The 17567-nt window shown below is 46.1% G+C and overlaps 1 protein-coding gene across 1 annotated transcript in view; it reads left to right on the top strand.

Annotated features, from left to right (window-relative positions):
• The window catches only part of pvrl2l (PVR cell adhesion molecule related 2 like), a gene marked incomplete at both ends in the record, with an annotated part of 92098 nt that extends 77526 nt beyond the window's left edge, over window positions 1–14572 (top strand). The window contains one exon of the mRNA XM_080735451.1: window positions 13818–14572. Within this exon, the coding sequence (XP_080591577.1) occupies window positions 13818–14572 (755 nt within the window). The remainder of the gene's footprint in view (window positions 1–13817) is intronic.
• Between the last annotated feature and the right edge of the window lie 2995 nt (window positions 14573–17567).

Below are 17567 nucleotides of genomic sequence, written 5' to 3'. Positions count from 1 at the left end.
AAATAAAATGTGATGGATAAGAAGGAAAGGTTACTCAGTTTGGGGGGGGAAATGAATGCCAGCTCAAAATTAAACCTGTCCATCAGCCGCTATGTCGTTAGTTATCTTGGGCATTTACCAAATATATCTTTTTTAATATTCCCGAGTATTAGTGTGGCTCTCATTCTTTGCTCCTGGCCCGGGTTTCTAAAGTTGCTGTTAGTTTTTAGTCTGCCAGGAGATGAATTCGCTCTCACTTGGATTCCCCCTTGTCCAACATTTGACTGTAGAATTAGTTAAAGGGGTCTGAACGAAACCCTAGGGTGATTTTGTAGTCTGTTTTCCCAGTTCAGCTTAACAACTACGGCAGGGTAAAAACTAAGGCAGGCTCCATACTGTAAGACTGACCTGGTAGTACACTGTGATGTAAGCAACACAGCTGCAACTAATCAAATCCAACACATTAAGCTGTTCTGACAATAGATAATTAGCTTGGCCGTAGTGTCGATTGTGTTATGAACTGTAGAAGTTCTTCATCTCTATGCTCTGACAATGATATAAAACGTTGAGCTTGTAGAACAGATTTTAAGGTTGCAACAAAGTATAAATCAGGTTTACAGTTGCTGTGGCATTCAATGGGTTGAGAGTCTTTCCGGTATAAAGCATAGTGTTATTTGTAGGTCACGTCACATTCGGCAGAATTCTCTATGAATTGCATACAAAAGGATGCCTTGTAAACAAGCAATTGTCCTTTCTTGGGTTTAAATCCTATTTGTAGTATTCATACCAAAACCTAGCTGTATCTGAACTGTACTGTTCATTGCTTTTCCTATGTGAACTGCTAATAAAATATTCAATCAAGCAATCAAACAGTTACTATTAGTATACTTTTCATGCCAAAATGTAGCTAATAAAATCCCCTTTAAAGGGTCTGGATTTTGTGGTTTGTTTTACAAGTTCAAATCGAAAACTACAGCAGATTACAAACATATGACAGTCTAGCAAGCAATGCAGCTGCAGCTAAATAATACAATTAATGATGGGTGTGTAGATGTACTTGTGCCCAGGGCCATGGGTGTGTCAATGTGCAAGCACACAAACAAAATCACACCTAAATCTAACACACCCATTATTGATTTGTTAAATTGCAGCTGTGTTGCTTCATATTGTTTGCAATCTGCTGTCGTTGTTAACCAGAAGTGTTGAATATCTGAAAACACAAATTGACATGAATCCAAAATAAATTGATTGTGCTGTCAAACAATGAAACTATATGGAATCTATGTACAGGTTGTGGGGGTCCCTGCTTCATCTCTCTCTCAACTAAGGGGTCCTTGGCCTGAAAACGTCGAAAACCCCTGGTCTACAAGATTAGTTTTCCTCTAGAGAGCTTTGTGTTTCTCTGGGAGTGTGGTACTGTGTACAGTGGGGTTTTGGACTGGTTTCAAAAGGCACCAGTGTCACGAAACCCCCTCATGACGTGTGACCATGTACAAACCCTCTTTCAACCGCAGTAAAAAACACAAACTAAAGCTATCGAGACAAACGCCCATCTCGCGTTCGGAGACAGCAGCCGTGTGGCTTCTTATATATACGCTCCCACAGGAGAAGCTAAAATAATATACTGCCCCAGTAATTGCAGGCAGGAAACAAACGAGCGCTCATGTTCTTCTGTATATTTGAACAAAACCTTCAGGCGTACAGATGTTCCCCTATTCAAATCCCAATTATTTACTCTAGGTAATACTGCCGTTTAATCTCCCCCTCCATGAGAACACACTTGTTGCAATACATAAAAATGGTGCCTGCATACCAATTTGCTTCACCTGCGCTCAGGGGCGTCACACCAAATTCTGGGCCCTGGGTACAAGGATTCACTGCAGGGGCCCTGTACTTTAACTATTGAAAAATAGCAGATATACAAGCTCGCAGCTTGAAAAATCATGAACATCTTTGAATATTTCAAATCCTTCTTTTTGAAAAACATTATGTTTCTATGTCAGTGGAGCTCAAACCGTTTCATGTGAAGGACCCCCAAAACGGTATTTATTTGGCCACGGAACCCCATCTCAAAATATTGAGTTCCAGGGACCCCCCAGAAGCAAAATTTGAGTTACAAATGTTCGCTTAGAAATACATATATTCAAAGATTTGCACACATTTTCACGACTTTTCAAAAATAGCAGATCTACAAGCTCGCAGCACGGCACTCGGTGCCGCGCTGTGAGCTTGTAGATCTGCTATTTTTCAATAGCTAAAGTATAAAATAATTAAGGCCCCTCCACCACCTTGGGCCCTAGTAACTCAGTCCCACTTTCCTACCCCTTGAGACGCCCTGCCTGCACTGTCTGACATTCATGCAAGGAGGTGGTTGGTTATAATGTAGTAGCTGCAAAATGCAGGTTATGGGACGCAGGATACAGATGTAGTCGTTTCTGCAACCAATTACACTGCACTTTACAACCACACGCTGAGCTTCCCGCGACTCCGGGTGAAAATCGTTAGCGTATCCAGATCCACTCATTGCTGCATTGTAGCGTGGACTTGAAGGCAGGATTGTGCTCTCAGCTCGGCTCTTAACACTCACTTGTACACACTGACTGTCTGACCTGTGCCTGTCCGCTTTGAATCGATCAATCCTAGACTGCGCGTGTTCATCCTTTGTGTGTGTGTTTGAGTGTGTGTGTTCTTTTGGTTTCCTTGTGTTTTGTAGATGTTTTTTTTTTTCCTCCATGGTTTTATGCTTGCTTTTTACAAGCATACAGTTAATATGTGCTCAAGTCGAGTTCCTGGTTAGGGTTGTATTCCCATCGAGGCCCTACATTCCTGTGGCATTGTGTCAGAGTTGTGTGTGTGTGTGTGTGTGTGTGTGTGTGTGTGTGTGTGTGTGTGTGTGTGTGTGTGTGCATGGTTGTTTTTGATCATTATAATTAGGCAAGATTCAGGTTGGGTTTAGGATTAGGCATTTAGAGGTTAGGTTAAAGTTAAGCCTGACTTATAGTTGCATGCTGGTGTCTAAAAAAATAGATCTACAATTACAAGCTAACCACATGCTGCAGTGCAACACGTTGTGAGCTTCTAACTCTAGGCTTAAGAGTTAAAAGTCTGGATGTTCTCCCAAGTATGACAAATACAAACGTGTGTGTGTGTGTGTGTGTGTGTGTGTGTAGCTCGTGCGTGTGTGTTTTAAGGCCAGGATCCAGTTCTCTGGTTGATGTGCTAATACACACACACATCCTTCCAAGAGAGAGCCCCCTCAAATAGGGGTCTGCCAAGAGTGAGTTGAGGGAGTGAGTGAAGGCACAATATTGACTGGAACTCTGCGGTTATGTGCACACACACACGCGTGCACACACACACGCGTGCACAACACCGTGGACGTGCATGCGTTATATGGTTATTATGTACGCCAGTGCGCCCGCGGGTTGGTGTGTACCCGGGTGCGCGGTAATTATTCAGAAAGTATCTGTGTGTGTGTGTGTGTGTGTGTGTGTGTGTGTGTGTGTGTGTGTGTGTGTGTGTGTGTGTGTGTGTGTGTGTGTGTGAGCAGCAACAGCTGGATGCTGAATGACTGCAGGGCTGTAGGGGACGGTACAGAGTGGCAGTGGGGAAACCTTCCAGAGTTCATAACCTCCACAGGGGGCCGTGGAATGAGAGGAACTTAATTAGAACAAGACTGTGTGTGTGTGTGTGTGTGTGTGTGTGTGTGTGTGTGTGTGTGTGTGTGTGTGTGTGTGTGTGTGTGTGTGTGTGTGTGTGTGTGTGTGTGTGTGTGTGTGTGTGTGTGTGTGTGTGTGTGTGGGAGGAGGAGAGAGATTCATGTGTATGAATGCGTATGCGCAATGTGTTTGAGTGTGTCAGGGGGGATATCCCAAGAGTGAATTGCACCCTTTGGCGCAGTGCATGTGTGCATTCATCTGTATGTATTTTATGTGCATGTATTTGTGTAAATGTGTGTGTGTGTGTGTGTGTGTGTGTGTGTGTGCGCGTGTGTGTTTATCCTCGTGCAGCTTATGAATGTTCCGCTTTTCACTGCAGACGCTAGTGAGCCAATGAGCTTTCAAGGTGAAACGGGGTAACAGGCAAGTAAGCATCCGTCCGTCTGTTTATCCTTCCCTACTCATCCATCCATCCATCATCCATCCACACACCCTCCCTCTGTCAGACCAGTTATGTCTGTCTGAGAGAGAGAGAGAGAGAGAGAGAGAGAGAGAGGCTTAATGAGCTTGGAGAAGTGACGATGATTGTTAAACCTTAAAAAAGAGTGTGACTCACATGTCTCTCCTCTCCAGGGGTCATCTCCATGCTGGCTTGTGGTAGACATTTTTGTCAAAATTCTATTTTTGCAAGGGGCACGGTGGTGCATTGGTAGCGCTGTCGGCTCACAGCTACAAGGTCCTGGGTTCGATTCCCGCCGGAGGACGCTGTGGGCACTGGGGGTGTGATTCCTCCTCCGCATCATCAGCGCCCCACACCCTAGTTGGGGCTGGCGAAAAGGTCTTGCTGTGTGGAGTTTGCATGTTCTCCCCGTGTCTTCTAGGGTAGATACCCTCACAAAAACATGCAGTAATCCTGGTTTCTATACTGCCTCCCCCTGGCCAGCTGGGGCTCTCCAGGCGTGGCAGAGGGAGAGCAGAAACCAGGATTACAGGTTAGGCAATTGGCACTGGGTGAAAAAATGGGTTAAAAAATATTTAAAGACAAACACTACACTTGCCCTGAATGGCCATTACAGATCTTTAAGAGTTCTAAAACATTTGGGGCACCCGCTGGCCTAGTAACTGGGTCTAATGATCACACTTAATGGTGTGTAAAAATTAAATCTAGAATTTGCCACGGACCAGGCCAGGTCTTGCCAAGGACACATTGACGACCCCTACTCCTCTCCTTGCTTCCTCTCTGACCGCCCTCTGTCGTCTGTTTCACCTGCAAATATGAGCTGGAGACCTGCAGATGAAAGGTGATGGCATGAATCTGTAATGAGCAGGCAGCCGTATCTGGACCCCCACCACGCACGCACGCACGCACGCACGCACGCACGCACGCACACACAGAGAGACACACATGCACACATTGCTTCCGTCCCCCGCTCACTCTGCATTGGGTAGTCTGATGGGGAAATGATTGAGATCGTCATGGAAACGCATGTTCGTTTGAGTGCGGGTATACGGAATTTGGAATTGGATTAAGACAGGAGGCTGGCCAATGTACAGACGGGTGTGTGCGTGTGTGCAAGTGTGCAAGTGTGTGTGGTGTGTGTGTGTGTGTGTGTGTGTGTGTGTGTGTGGTGTGTGTGTGTGTGTGTGTGTGTGTGTGTGTGTGTGTGGGTGTGTGTGTGTGTGTGTCACTATCTGTGTAATCAAACAATTAAGACGAGGGTGTGCCTCTATGACTATTTAACAATTAAACTATATATGTGTGTTTGTGGTATACAATCCTGGAATCTTTTTGTGTGTGTGTGTGTGTGTGTGTGTGTGTGTGTGTGTGTGTGTGTGTGTGTGTGTGTGTGTGTGTGTGTGTGTGTGTGTGTGTGTGTGTGTGTGTGTGTGTGTGTGTGTGTGTGTGTGTGTAACTGTGTGTGTGGTGTGTGTGTGTGTGTGTGTGTGTGTGTGTGTGTGTGTGTGTGTGTGTGTGTGTGTGTAACTACGTGTGTGTGTATGTGTGAGCTAGTGTGGTGGTGTTATTTTGATGCAATCACACTGGAAGGTAGAGGGGGTAGCCACTAATGCTAATGACACTTTTGAGGTTTGTGTGTGTGTGTGTGTGTGTGTGTGTGTGTGTGTGTGTGTGTGTGTGTGTGTGTGTGTGTGTGTGTGTGTGTGTGTGTGTGTGTGTGTGTGTGTGTGTGTGTGTGTGTGTGTTTGAGAGAGAGAGATTTTCCCTGTGGCTTTGGGTGCGTGGTGGAGCTACAATTAGGATGTATAAAACCAGATGTAGCATCTTGTCTTCAGCAGCGCTCAGATGATACAATCTATCTCTGTTGTGCTATACTTCCTGCATAAGCCAGGGCTTATAACAGTGGTTTTGTCCTATCAATAAAGGCATAAAAAAGCCCCAAAATTAGTATCTGCAATTTGACTCAAGTACTGGGGTTGAGTCTTTGTCCACATCTGCTCTGGTATAGAACACTGCTGTGGCATTTCCTCTGTAAACACACTGATACGCAGCGAGAGCCAGCACTCTAATAGCCTGTGTACAAACGTACTATACACGCTGTGCACTCTTCTCTTGAGGGCCTTTTAATGGAGAGTGTACTACCGAGTGCATTAGATTAATTTATAATATACGGACAACTTTAATAGTACAAAAGTACTTTGCCGAATCAGAAAGGCAAGCAGGTCATGCGGTTCTGAGCACCGCTACCGCAGGGAAATAAAACGCTAATCGCATTCAGGTGAAGGCTATGCGATGCAGCCCTGCGAGTCGAGACCCCACTGGAACATTGTGTTATATCGCTGTGTACGCCTTACGGTCGGAGCTGACCGTGTCAGTATTGTTTTTTCCCCCTGGTCTTCACGTTTGTTTCTGGAGCACGGGGGACAATACTGTATCTGTGGAGCACGGGGGACGATATCGCACGGCCTCGCTTGAGAGATGTCTTTCATTTTCCGCTGCTCCTCCAACCTGGGACCAGTAGTCCATTAAAGAAGCAATACCTGAAACTGTTGCTTATGCATAGTTAGTTGTTTTTGTGCTTGTTCCTTAGGACTGAATACAAGCAAAAAGCAAGCTGTTATTATCAAGATTTCCATATTTTATATACAGTAGCGCCTTTATCCAAGTCACTTAAAATGTACAGTTATATAATGCTAAAAGGATAACGCAAAAAGTCCTAAGGGCTTGCTTCCATTGTGGTCCTGTAGTTCTATTGTTACTTAAAAAAGCACCAAAATTATGATTGTCTTTCACATGCAGACATTATGACTGTGTCACACACTGAAAATAACCAATCTACATGCCACCTGCTATGAGTTTGTAGATCGGCTGTTTTCAGCATGTGACACACCGTCCAGAAAGTATAAATCAGGCTACTGCTCAGCACTTTGTTGGCATATCACACGGTCTCTGGTATCAAACAATGTCGGTACAAAAGACCCAACTGGTATGCTCCAACTCCCTTTGCAAACTTTGCAAACCTGCCTCTTGTGTTTTAAGAACAGACATTATTTTGAGATTGCAATTAAGATCTAAGTTGAACCTTCATCTCTGCATCAGACTGTCAGGGGAGAGTTCAGTTATCTGTGTTTGTGAGTCACATTGCCCGTGTCAGAAGAGAGCGCCAACAAAGGAAAACATATTGTGACAATTACTGTCTCCTTTTTTTCGTTTTCCCTGACGTGTGGTGCCGCCCACATTTTGCCTTTTTGTTCGTTTTGTCGGAGAAGATGAGGCGATAACATTTATGTTCATTCCCGTTGCTGTCACTTTTCTAACAAGTCACGTCGTGACTCCCTTTTAAACACTTATTCTGACTGAGACACAGAAATGTGTAGAGCCCACTCTACTGTTATGGCTGACTGAGTTGCGCACATAAACTCATTCTTGAAGGAGAGTTCTTTATTGCACATGATGAGAGTACAGAATGTGTCCACGAAATTAAAGTATTCATTAGCCTAATTTTATCATCAAAATGTATTCTTTGGTAGGCTTACAGTTGAAATGTTGGATACATGTGTTATTAAACCCGAAGTTCGATCCCAGCCTCCCCCAGAGTTGGTGTCGAAGTGCCCTTGAGCAAAACTCTGAACCCCTAATTGCACCCGATTGCATGGTTTCCTCCTCCGCATCGGTGTATGAATGTGTGTGTGAATAGGTGAATGTAACGCACAATCTATGTAAAACGCTTTGGATGAAAGCGCTATACAAATGCATCATTTACCATTACTGTCGCTGTGTGAATATGTGTGTGAATGGGTGAAGGCAAAACACATCGCAAAGGCGCTATAGAAATACAAACCATTTCCTGTGCTTTCAGTCCAGTCCTTGGACCAAAAGGCTATCTCTGATAAAGGGAAAACTCGCCAGAACTTTATTCTCTTTCTCTCCTCTGGCTCTGGGCTTCAATCCTCTGACTCTAAACAGTCGACTGGCTCCTCAGGTTAGGAGGAAGTGAGGTGAGGCGGTGACAAGAACATCAACACAGGATTATTTGGTTTCATGTCCCTCTTTCTTCTTCACTGCCCTCGTTGCCTTTTATCTCTTCTCTTTGCTCTCGTGCCTTCGCTCTCTCTATCTATCTCTCTCTCTCTCTCTCTCTTGTTCTTCCTTTGAAATCCCTGTCTCATACCGTATGTTCTCCCTGCCCCTCTCCCTCGCTCGCTCGCTCCCTCCCGCCCCTCTCCCTATCTCCGTAGGACTTCTTACTTCTACCCATTCCTGTACCCCCTTTCACACAAACTCTTCTATGTCCTCATTTCGCTCACTCCCTCTCTCTCTCTCTCTCTCTCTCTCTCTCTCTCTCTCTCTCTCTCTCTCTCTCTCTCTCTCTCTCTCTCTCTCTCTCTCTCTCTCTCTCTCGCTCTCTCTAATCTCCTCTACATGTACATGACACTAATGCAGAAAGCAGATAGAAGCCACTCAGCCTCTCTGCCTTTGACATTTATCACCCTCGGTGCTTTAATGCGAGCCCGGCTGTCTCCGTCGACAACCATGATGACGATGACAAGGGAGGAGAAGGAGTGTGTCTGTGTGTGTGTGTGTGTGCGTGCGTGCGTGCGTGCGTGCGTGCGCGTGTTTGTGTGTGTGTGTGACATGCCTGGCCTATTTTCCGGCTGTCTCCCTGCCCTTTTTTCTTTTTTCTTTTCCCCCCCAAATTCTTTCTGCTGAGAACTTGTTTTGGCAAAATCTGTTCCGGGAGCAGAACAGTGTTTGCGAAGCAAGCGTTTGGGGCGGTATGGGGTGGGTTGGTGGGGGTGGTGGTGTGGAGTGGCATGTGGGGGTCGGTGTGCAGACGAGAATTGGGCTCTGACATATTATTCTGAAACGTCTGCTGAGTTTGTTGTTATTGTTGTTGGTTAGCAGCAGCAGCTGCAGCAGGAGGAAGAGGAGGCATGGGACGACAGTCGGTGCAGCTCAGATCAAGTTTTAGGCGATGCCAGGTGATTGTCTCATGCGTGGCGTTCCTATCTAAAAGCTTACTGCAAGGGTCTTCTAACAGGGAGTCCGGAACTCCTAGGGGGTCCTCGAAGTTACTGCAGGGAGGCCACCAAATCTGTGTGTGATTGGATTTGACATTAACCAGTTGAACCCTGTAGCATCCCTATTCTGAGGAGAACTTCTACAAGTTTACTGTAGATCAGTGGCTCTCAACCTGTGGGCCCTGGGGGTCCACAAATTATTTTGGGGTGTCCCCAGATGATTAACTTAATGTGCAACATTGCTTTCTCACTCAACAGTAAAGAAGCTAGTTTAAGTGTACTGTATAGAGGGTATATGCACAAAGTTAATAACTCTAAAATGACAAATTAGACATTGGCCAAATTGTCAAATATTAGAGGCATAAATTGTGAACCACTGCTGTAGAAGTGTAGATCACATATCTTCAGGTTTGGTGTAGAAGGAAAAAGGAGTAGACCAAGGTTCAGAGCGAAAGGTTAAGTTGACAATACTTAGTATTGATGTTTTGATTGGTTAAAAATATGAATATGGATGCTGGGAGTTCACAGAAAAGGGACACCTTCAGTTATTTTCATGCTATGACATATCTAGACAACAATATCTTGCTTTTTTTATACTGTAATTATGAGAGATTTAGTTATGAAAAGGTGACTATGCAAGTAGCAGAATGGAGCTGAAGTGAAGAAATAATGAATAGTGAAGTCGTTTTTATAAACTGTATTGACTATACATAATTTGATACAATATATTTGGAATGCCAAATAACATTGATTGATTGTTTATCAATCAATGTTATTTGGCATTCTCATAAACAATATATTTGTTTAAATACAGTAAATGTTGGAAAACAGCTAAATCCACCCACTAATACTCTACTGGAATCACTTTACTTACAGTGTGTTCTTAAAACAAACAAAGTCACATTCAGACATTCGCAGACACTCAGCAGGTACAAGAAGAGAGAGAGGGAGAGGGAGATAGAGAGAGAAATTCATGAATACACATAATCTACTTGTCAACCTGATATCCAAGCTTTCACATGTTTCAATTAGTTACAGTACAGTATGTGCTGTAAAAGCACAGTAAATGAATAGCTTGTTTTGTGTTCAGATCACGCTAGACAGCTTTTTGCACAGCGAAAATACCGATCTACATGCTCTCAATGTGTGGAGAGCTTATACTGTAGATAGGATATTTTAGGTGATTTATTTTAATCATATTGTTTCACAAATCGTATATACAAACATTTTCAGTCAGGAGATTTTATTTAGCTTTAATCCATGCTTCACACTCAATGTGAAGAAATTGAAGGCTCATCCCGATAACGGAAATGCTGTCCTATCGCAATGAAAGATTGAATATATCCATATCCTCACATCTCTAGTCAGAGTGCAGAGCAAGACACAGTAAGACATTAAATATAAGGCAGGAGCTGAGAACGTGTTGAAGGATCCTCTTCTTTGTAAATTAATCAGGACGAGCATCACAGTGAAATCATCAAACGGACCCGTTCTTTTGTTCCATTTGTACATCCTCTGAGTTAAATTAACACTCAAGACTTTTCTGTGTTTCGTCCTAGACGGTGACACCACTGATTAATATTTGTTGATCGTGCTTAAGTCTTTTTTTTCTCTTCCTTTCTCTTTTGCACGGCTTTGGACTGAAGCCAGACTGTAATGCTGTGAAATCCTCTGTACATTTCTCTTGCATGCGACTCCAGATTTATTGAAAAATGGACAACCAGCCCTAATGGGCCTTTTGTAGGAGCATTGTTCATTACGGCCTTCAAGGAATAATAGATTTTTAACGACTTGATTAATAGAGGCAAAAGGGACGCTGAAAAACCTGCAGTGGCCCCCCCATTACTCAGCTGCAAGAGTTTCTCATTCGGCCACTCAATAAATGTCCCTTGCACCTTTAAATATAAACGGCACGATAAATATAAATAAGGTTTTTTGGCCCACACGTTGTATTCCCATGTCTCCGAGCTATTGTGTTTGTGTTTTTATAGTGGAGGGAAATCTAGGACAGCAAGTGCTGGAATTCATAATCCACGATGCCTTCTGTCACCTAAATTGGACATCTCCAAACCGTGTCCCCTAATTTACACATCATATGGCGTCCCCGGAGCCCCGCCGCAGTCGCCCAAACCGTCTGTCTAACCCTGCCTGGCATGACCTTATCTTACATCATACTACATCCTACTGGCAGAATATGAAGAGACATCTCCTCTCCTTCTCCTCTCCTCTCCTCTCCTCTCCTCTCCTCTCCTCTCCTCTCCTCTCCTTCTCCTCTCCTTCTCCTCTCCTCTCCTCTCCTCTCCTCTCCTCTCCTCTCCTCTCCTCTCCTCTCCTCTCCTCTCCTCTCCTCTCTCCCCCACCCACTTTAACTCTCTTCTCTTCTCTTCTCTTCTCCTCCTCGCCCTTGCCCATGCCCATGCCCATGCCCATACTCCTTGCTTTCCCCTCTCTCTTTGTGAAGCCATTAGCATAAGGAATATGCAGCGTGCATAGTTTATCATCCCTCATAGCGGGCTCTCTCGAACGCAGCGTTTGCCTGCTGCTTTGACTATCAGATCTCACATTTGGCCGCGGCACACAGAGCCTTATCTGAAGTCCAGAGTAATTTCACTGAAAAAAGAAAAACTGTCATCCTCCTCGTACTGAGGGTTGTCGAGGACGTGCATGCGGTCCCCACCTCCTGCAGCCTGGTTTCAGCACTGCTCGGGGTAGTGTTTGAATGGATTTTCTCCGCAGCACTCTATTTATTTTTGTTTTCTGGCGACAAAAAGACCCCACTTGATTTGCATAATGCGGGATAAGGGTTGGGGATGGTGAGGTGTTGGCAACATGATAATCCCCCCGCACACTCACGTACACTCGGTTGCCCTCTCTCTCCACACAAAAATGGCCCTGTCACTAGTCGCTAGCTTTAGCCGTACTCGGGTCGGGTCGGGTTGCTGGACTTCTCTCTCCCCTCCACCCTGGCCCCGTTTGACACTCAGGGGTGTCACAAGGGGGGGGGAAGTGGGACTGAGTTACCAGGGCCCAAGGTGGAGGGGCCTTCATTCTTTTATACTTTAGCTATTGAAAAATAGCAGATGTACAAGCTCACAGCGCGGCACCGAGTGCTGCGCTGCGAGCTTGTAGATCTGCTATTTTTGAAAAGTCATGAAAATGTGTGCAAATCTTTGAATATATGTATTTTTTAAGCAAACATTTGTCACAACTCAAATTTAGCTTCTGGGGGGGTCCCTGGAACGAAATGTTTTGAGATGGGGGTCCGTGGCCAAATACATATCATTTTGGGGGTCCTTCACATGAAATGGTTTGAGCACCACTGACATAGAAACATTCAAGAAACCTTAGAAGGATTTGAAATATTCAACACATTTTCACGATTTAAAAAAAATAGCAGATCTACAAGCTCGCAGCACTCGGTGCCGCGCTGTGAGCTTGTATATCTGCTATTTTTCAATAGTTAAAGCACAAAATAATTGAAGTGAATCCTTGTACCCAGGGCCCAGAATTTGGTGCGACACCCCTGTTGACACTCATTTCTCCTCTATAGCGCAGTGTGCAATCCCTAAAACTCTTTGAACTGGCAGCTCTCTATGCCATCTACCCCTGCAGCCAAATCCTTTTCGAAAAAAACAAACAAAACTAAAAAAAAAAACATGTCCTGTTGTGTGAGTTGTGTGTCGCTGTGTGAGCGCTCTGCGTGCGTTTCCGATCGGTGGGATGTTGGACGTGGTCCCGGCTGAAACGCCGTTTTAGGAGGGAAGCGGGCCGATAAAGCAGTGGAAGGCCGAGGTAAACGAGGCTGAGAGAAGGATAAAGGGATGTGGGGAGGTAATTGGGGGGGGGATAAAGAGAGTAGAGGGAGGTGGAATGGGTGCGGTGGGGTTTTGGACAGATGAGCAGGCGGGTAAAAGGCTTCTGGGTACAGAAGAACATTGATCTGTTGGCACTTTCCACACTGTGGCTGTGTTGCTCGTTTCTCCTCTCCAGTCTTTTTGCTATATCTTATCTTGACCTTGTTCCAAGTAACCTCTATGCCTGCCTGTCCTCCTCGCCTGTCCCTCTCTGTGCTGTGTCCGTCTGTTTGTCTATGCCTTGACACTTCTGACCCATGGCAATGACAACACGGGGGCCACAAAATACCACCGCCGTCGCTGTTTCCTTCTCCTCTTGCTTTTGCTGTGTTTTTGTTTTTGTTTTGTTTTGTTTCAGTCTTCAACTGAAACAAGAATGCATAGGGCAAACTTGGCTCACACCAAATATGAAACTGCTGTTTTTGACGAAAGGACGTGTACAAGTATAGTGAAGGCTTTGGCCCGTTTGTCAGAGGGAGAAAGTCAACAAAAGCGAAAGTGCCGGCGTCGGATATGACGGTGCTGTACATGAGTAGAGAGTGGCTGGGCAGTGCGCTGCAACCCGGGCCTTCGGATAGAGAAAGAACCGAGTCCCGTTCACCCTGATCCCAGCTGTGCCTGACTGCATACCCTCACCAAGGGATTTACACTGAGAAGATCACACTAGCACACCTCACGAGAAGACCGCACACTAATAAAGAAGAACATTACCACTGCTACTAACCCCCATGCAAGACGTTCTTACAAAACCACCATTACCTTCTCCCTCCCCAACCCACCCACACCACCTCCATTATGTCATCCCCTCCGCATACAACCCCCAACCCCCCCACCCCCCTTTCTACAGAGGCCTTGGCGGACCCTTCCAGTGTCGGTATGGTGGCGGGCGCCGTGATTGGCTCCCTCCTGGTGCTCTTGTCGGTGGCGGGGCTGGTGGCCGCGCTGCTCGCCCGCAGCCGGCGTCGGCAGCGCCACGGCGGCTACCCGGGGGCCAACGGGGACTCAGTGACGTCGACGGGCAGCGGAGGAGGGGGCGGGGCCGGCGGCGGTGGCCACAAGGCCCGCCTCCTGGGCTTCGCCGGGAGCCCCGGCGACGGCGGCGGCAAGAACGGGACGGGCGGCGGCGGAAACAGTGGCCCCATCTACACGTACCGCGAGGGCTGCGACGCCACGGGCACGCTGACGGAGAAGGCCAACAACTACCACCACCCGCACCACCACCCGCACCACCTGCACTCCTCGGTGGGCAGCAGCACGCCCACCGCCCGCCACGTCCTGCTGGGGGGCGGCGGGGCGGACGAGGCGGACGAGGCGGAGCGCGGGCAGAGGAAGTTCAACGACACGAGCACGCTGGACGACAGCATGGAGGACGAGGAGGAGGACGAGGAGGAGGAGCGCTACGACCGCTTTGGAGGAGGCGGAGGCGGCGTGGGGGTGATGGGAGGAGGAGGGGGCAGCGGCATGACAGCCCCCCCGGCGGCGTACCACCTCAGGCGGGGCCGCGGCGAGGAGCCCGAGGAGGAGGTGGACGCGTACCTGGACGACGACATGGAGTCGCAGCGGGACGGCTCGGTCATCTCACGGACTGCCATCTACGTTTGAGGGCTGGGGATGGGAGGGGAGGGGGGAAATCTCGCTATTTCTACGTCCCAATAGTTCGACTACGGGCGTCGGCAGGTTAGCTACTCACCAGCGTCAGGGGTACTGAGGTTAGGGTTTGGGTTAGGTTTTGGCATAGAGGTTAACATTCACCAGCGTCGGCAGGTTAGCTACTCACCAGCGTCGGCAGGTTAGCATTTCACCAGGTTAACATTCACCTGTGTCGAAATACTGGGACGTAGAACAAATGTTATGTCGCAATATCGACACACACCCAGGGGAGGGGAGGGGAGAGAACCAAGGAGTTAAGTTACCCTTCCTCACTCCGAAATCGAGCCCCCCCCTCAAATATCATCACCATCATCATCAGCCACGTCAGCTGCCAACCCAGTATGTATTCACCTAACATTCCAAGATGTCATCATCATCATCTCTGTTCTCCCTCTCTCTCTCTCCCTGACACGGACTACATGTTCAGTATCATTTTGTTTTTAAAAAAATAAAGAGGGAGAAGTGACATTGAACTTTTTTTTTAAACGGAGAGGAAAGCAACGGTAACCGTTGCTTCAGACGGCGTTTAGTTTGTTTGTTTGAAGTCGATGCAGGGTGGTGGGACTTGTGGGATTGTGGTGATACTTGTGCACTGTGGCTGAATATTATGTGTTTAAATGTATCTCATGGTGGACAACGTGTATTCTTCTATGTGGGCCAAACAATAACTAGCTTAAAAAAGTAAAGTAATTGTGAAGCAGAAACAAACTACATTGTAAAGCAAAAAAACTAAACTACATGTATCTCTGATGCTGCTTACCGCTGTGATTTGCATTGTTGTTGTTGTTCTTTTTCTTTTGTCTTGGCAACGTCATGTGACGAGTGACTGCGTCACTATTTCTAGAGAAAAGTGGAAGAAACCACAGACTGTTTGACACTTGAACGTAAACTGAAGCACTAAAAGAAAACTACAACAACAAAAAACTTGCCTTTCTGTTTTCAAAAGAAATGTATCAACAAATTCAACACGTCAAATGCAGATGCTGCTGAACGCAGAAAGTTTTGTATGCGGAGAGCCCAACCGGGACGACGAAAAAAGAAAATGGACGATGACCCCGAATGACTTAAAATAGAGACGTTAAGGGGGTTTGGGGCTAAAGAGTCACTGTAACAACAGGGTTGAGGAAGTACTGGACTCTGTGCTCATACGGATGGATTAGTGGGGATTGAACCCCTCACACCCTTATGGGACATTGCCAGGTGTCCTAATGGGAGCTCAACCAAGAGAAGAGCGTCTGAACGAACAGACTTTTAACAGTTTCTGCTAATGTGTGGCTGGCTGTGGTGTTACCGTGTTAATGATGTATATCTTCATATATGTATATATGTTACAGTGTTTTTTAGACCCAGTGAGATTGAGACCAGGAGCGCTCGTTTTCTAGTGCAGCTAGTCCCTTTGCGTGGTAGTCGGTCGGCAGAAGCAATCCCCACAACAATGTTAACAATTTTTCTAGTCCCCTGGTTTACAACTTCTAACGGTGCTGAGTTGGCTCATGCCACCTTTGCAACGCTTTACACGGCGACTCGCTCGCTACCGCTCGCTCGGCGGTGTCTCACGTGGCTCGCGGTCGCCTGAGATGGCGCGCCTCCGTCATGGTCAATAGAAAACGAGCGCTCCTGGTCTCAATCTCACTGGGTCTCAAAAACACTGTGACATATACGTATGTATATATATTAGTAGTGATGGCCGGGTCATAAAAAACACAGAGCCGCGCATCACTAATATAAATATATAATGCAGGGCTCTGTTTCTCGCTATAGCTCAGTACCGCATTGTTGTCACTCAACTCGGAACGCTGCAAATCGTCATCGTTGCTGTTGTTGTGGTTGTTACTGTTGTTTAATGGTGTTTATCTCACCAAGAAAGAGAGGCCGCAGGACCCTGGGGGAGAGGAGGGCGTTCATACAGTCCCACATCGGGCTGGTAATGACTCATAATGGAGGGGAAAAAAGCTGTTTATTCTTTGTTTTGTGGCTATTTTTCCTTTCCTTTTCTTTTCTCTGTTGCTCTCATTCCATCTCTCTCTCTCTTTCTCCGTCTGTCTCTCTATATCTATCTATCTCCCCCTCTCTCTATATCTATCTATCTCCCTCTCTCTCTCTCTCTCTCTCTACCTTGCCCTCTTTTTTTCTCCACTTCTTTCCCCTAGGCTCTTTCTCCCATGTTCCTCTTGTTTGTCCCTTCTCTCGTTCTCTCCCATTCATTTCATTTCTTCTCGCACTCACACACTTTATGCACGTTTTGGGTTCTTTCCAGACCCTACAACCCCCCCCCCCATCTATACAAATTACATCTCTCTCTCTCTTTCTCCCTTTCGCTCATCCATTCTTTGTTCGCATAATGTGTGGCTTAGATGAGCCCCGCGATGCGGGGAGGGAAGGGGAAGAACACCGTTTGTGTTGCTATCTGGGTCGAAATACCGGAGGCTTTTGTCAGAGGCCAGAGCGCTCCGCATGCATTCACTATTCCACAAAATCTGGCTTATAGAATCGTCCAATGTTCCGTGGAATGCTTCCGGATCGGGACTATTCTGGGATTATTTCTGTGTTTCGTATTCTATTGTCAGTTTGTTTTTTGTTTTTTTTTCAAAGAAAGGACAATATTCAAGACGTGTTTCATCCGAGGATGAGAATGCAGCCTTGAGTTGAATAGCTGTCAAATATTGTTTGTACAATAAATAAAAAAGTTACGTCATCATCAAGTTATTTGATCTTAAAAGCTTCATTTTGTTTTACACACGAGTGGGTGGATCATCTGAACAATTGAATAATAATACCCTAAGACAATCTATAGAGATCACTCCACTTGCATCAAGACAATAGCATGCCATCAAATAGAATTAGCCGTTAATGTTCCAATCACAACAGTTTAGCTGATCCTACAGTATATTGGCTTATTTTCATTAGTAATGTGCAACACTCACATCAAGTTTAGATGACTCTGTCA

This window comes from Nannobrachium achirus, assembly GCF_963921795.1.
Source record: "Nannobrachium achirus genome assembly, chromosome: 10".
Taxonomy (NCBI): domain Eukaryota; kingdom Metazoa; phylum Chordata; class Actinopteri; order Myctophiformes; family Myctophidae; genus Nannobrachium; species Nannobrachium achirus.
The sequence above is the reverse complement of the archived record's forward strand: the minus strand, read 5'-3'. Positions and strand labels throughout refer to the sequence as shown.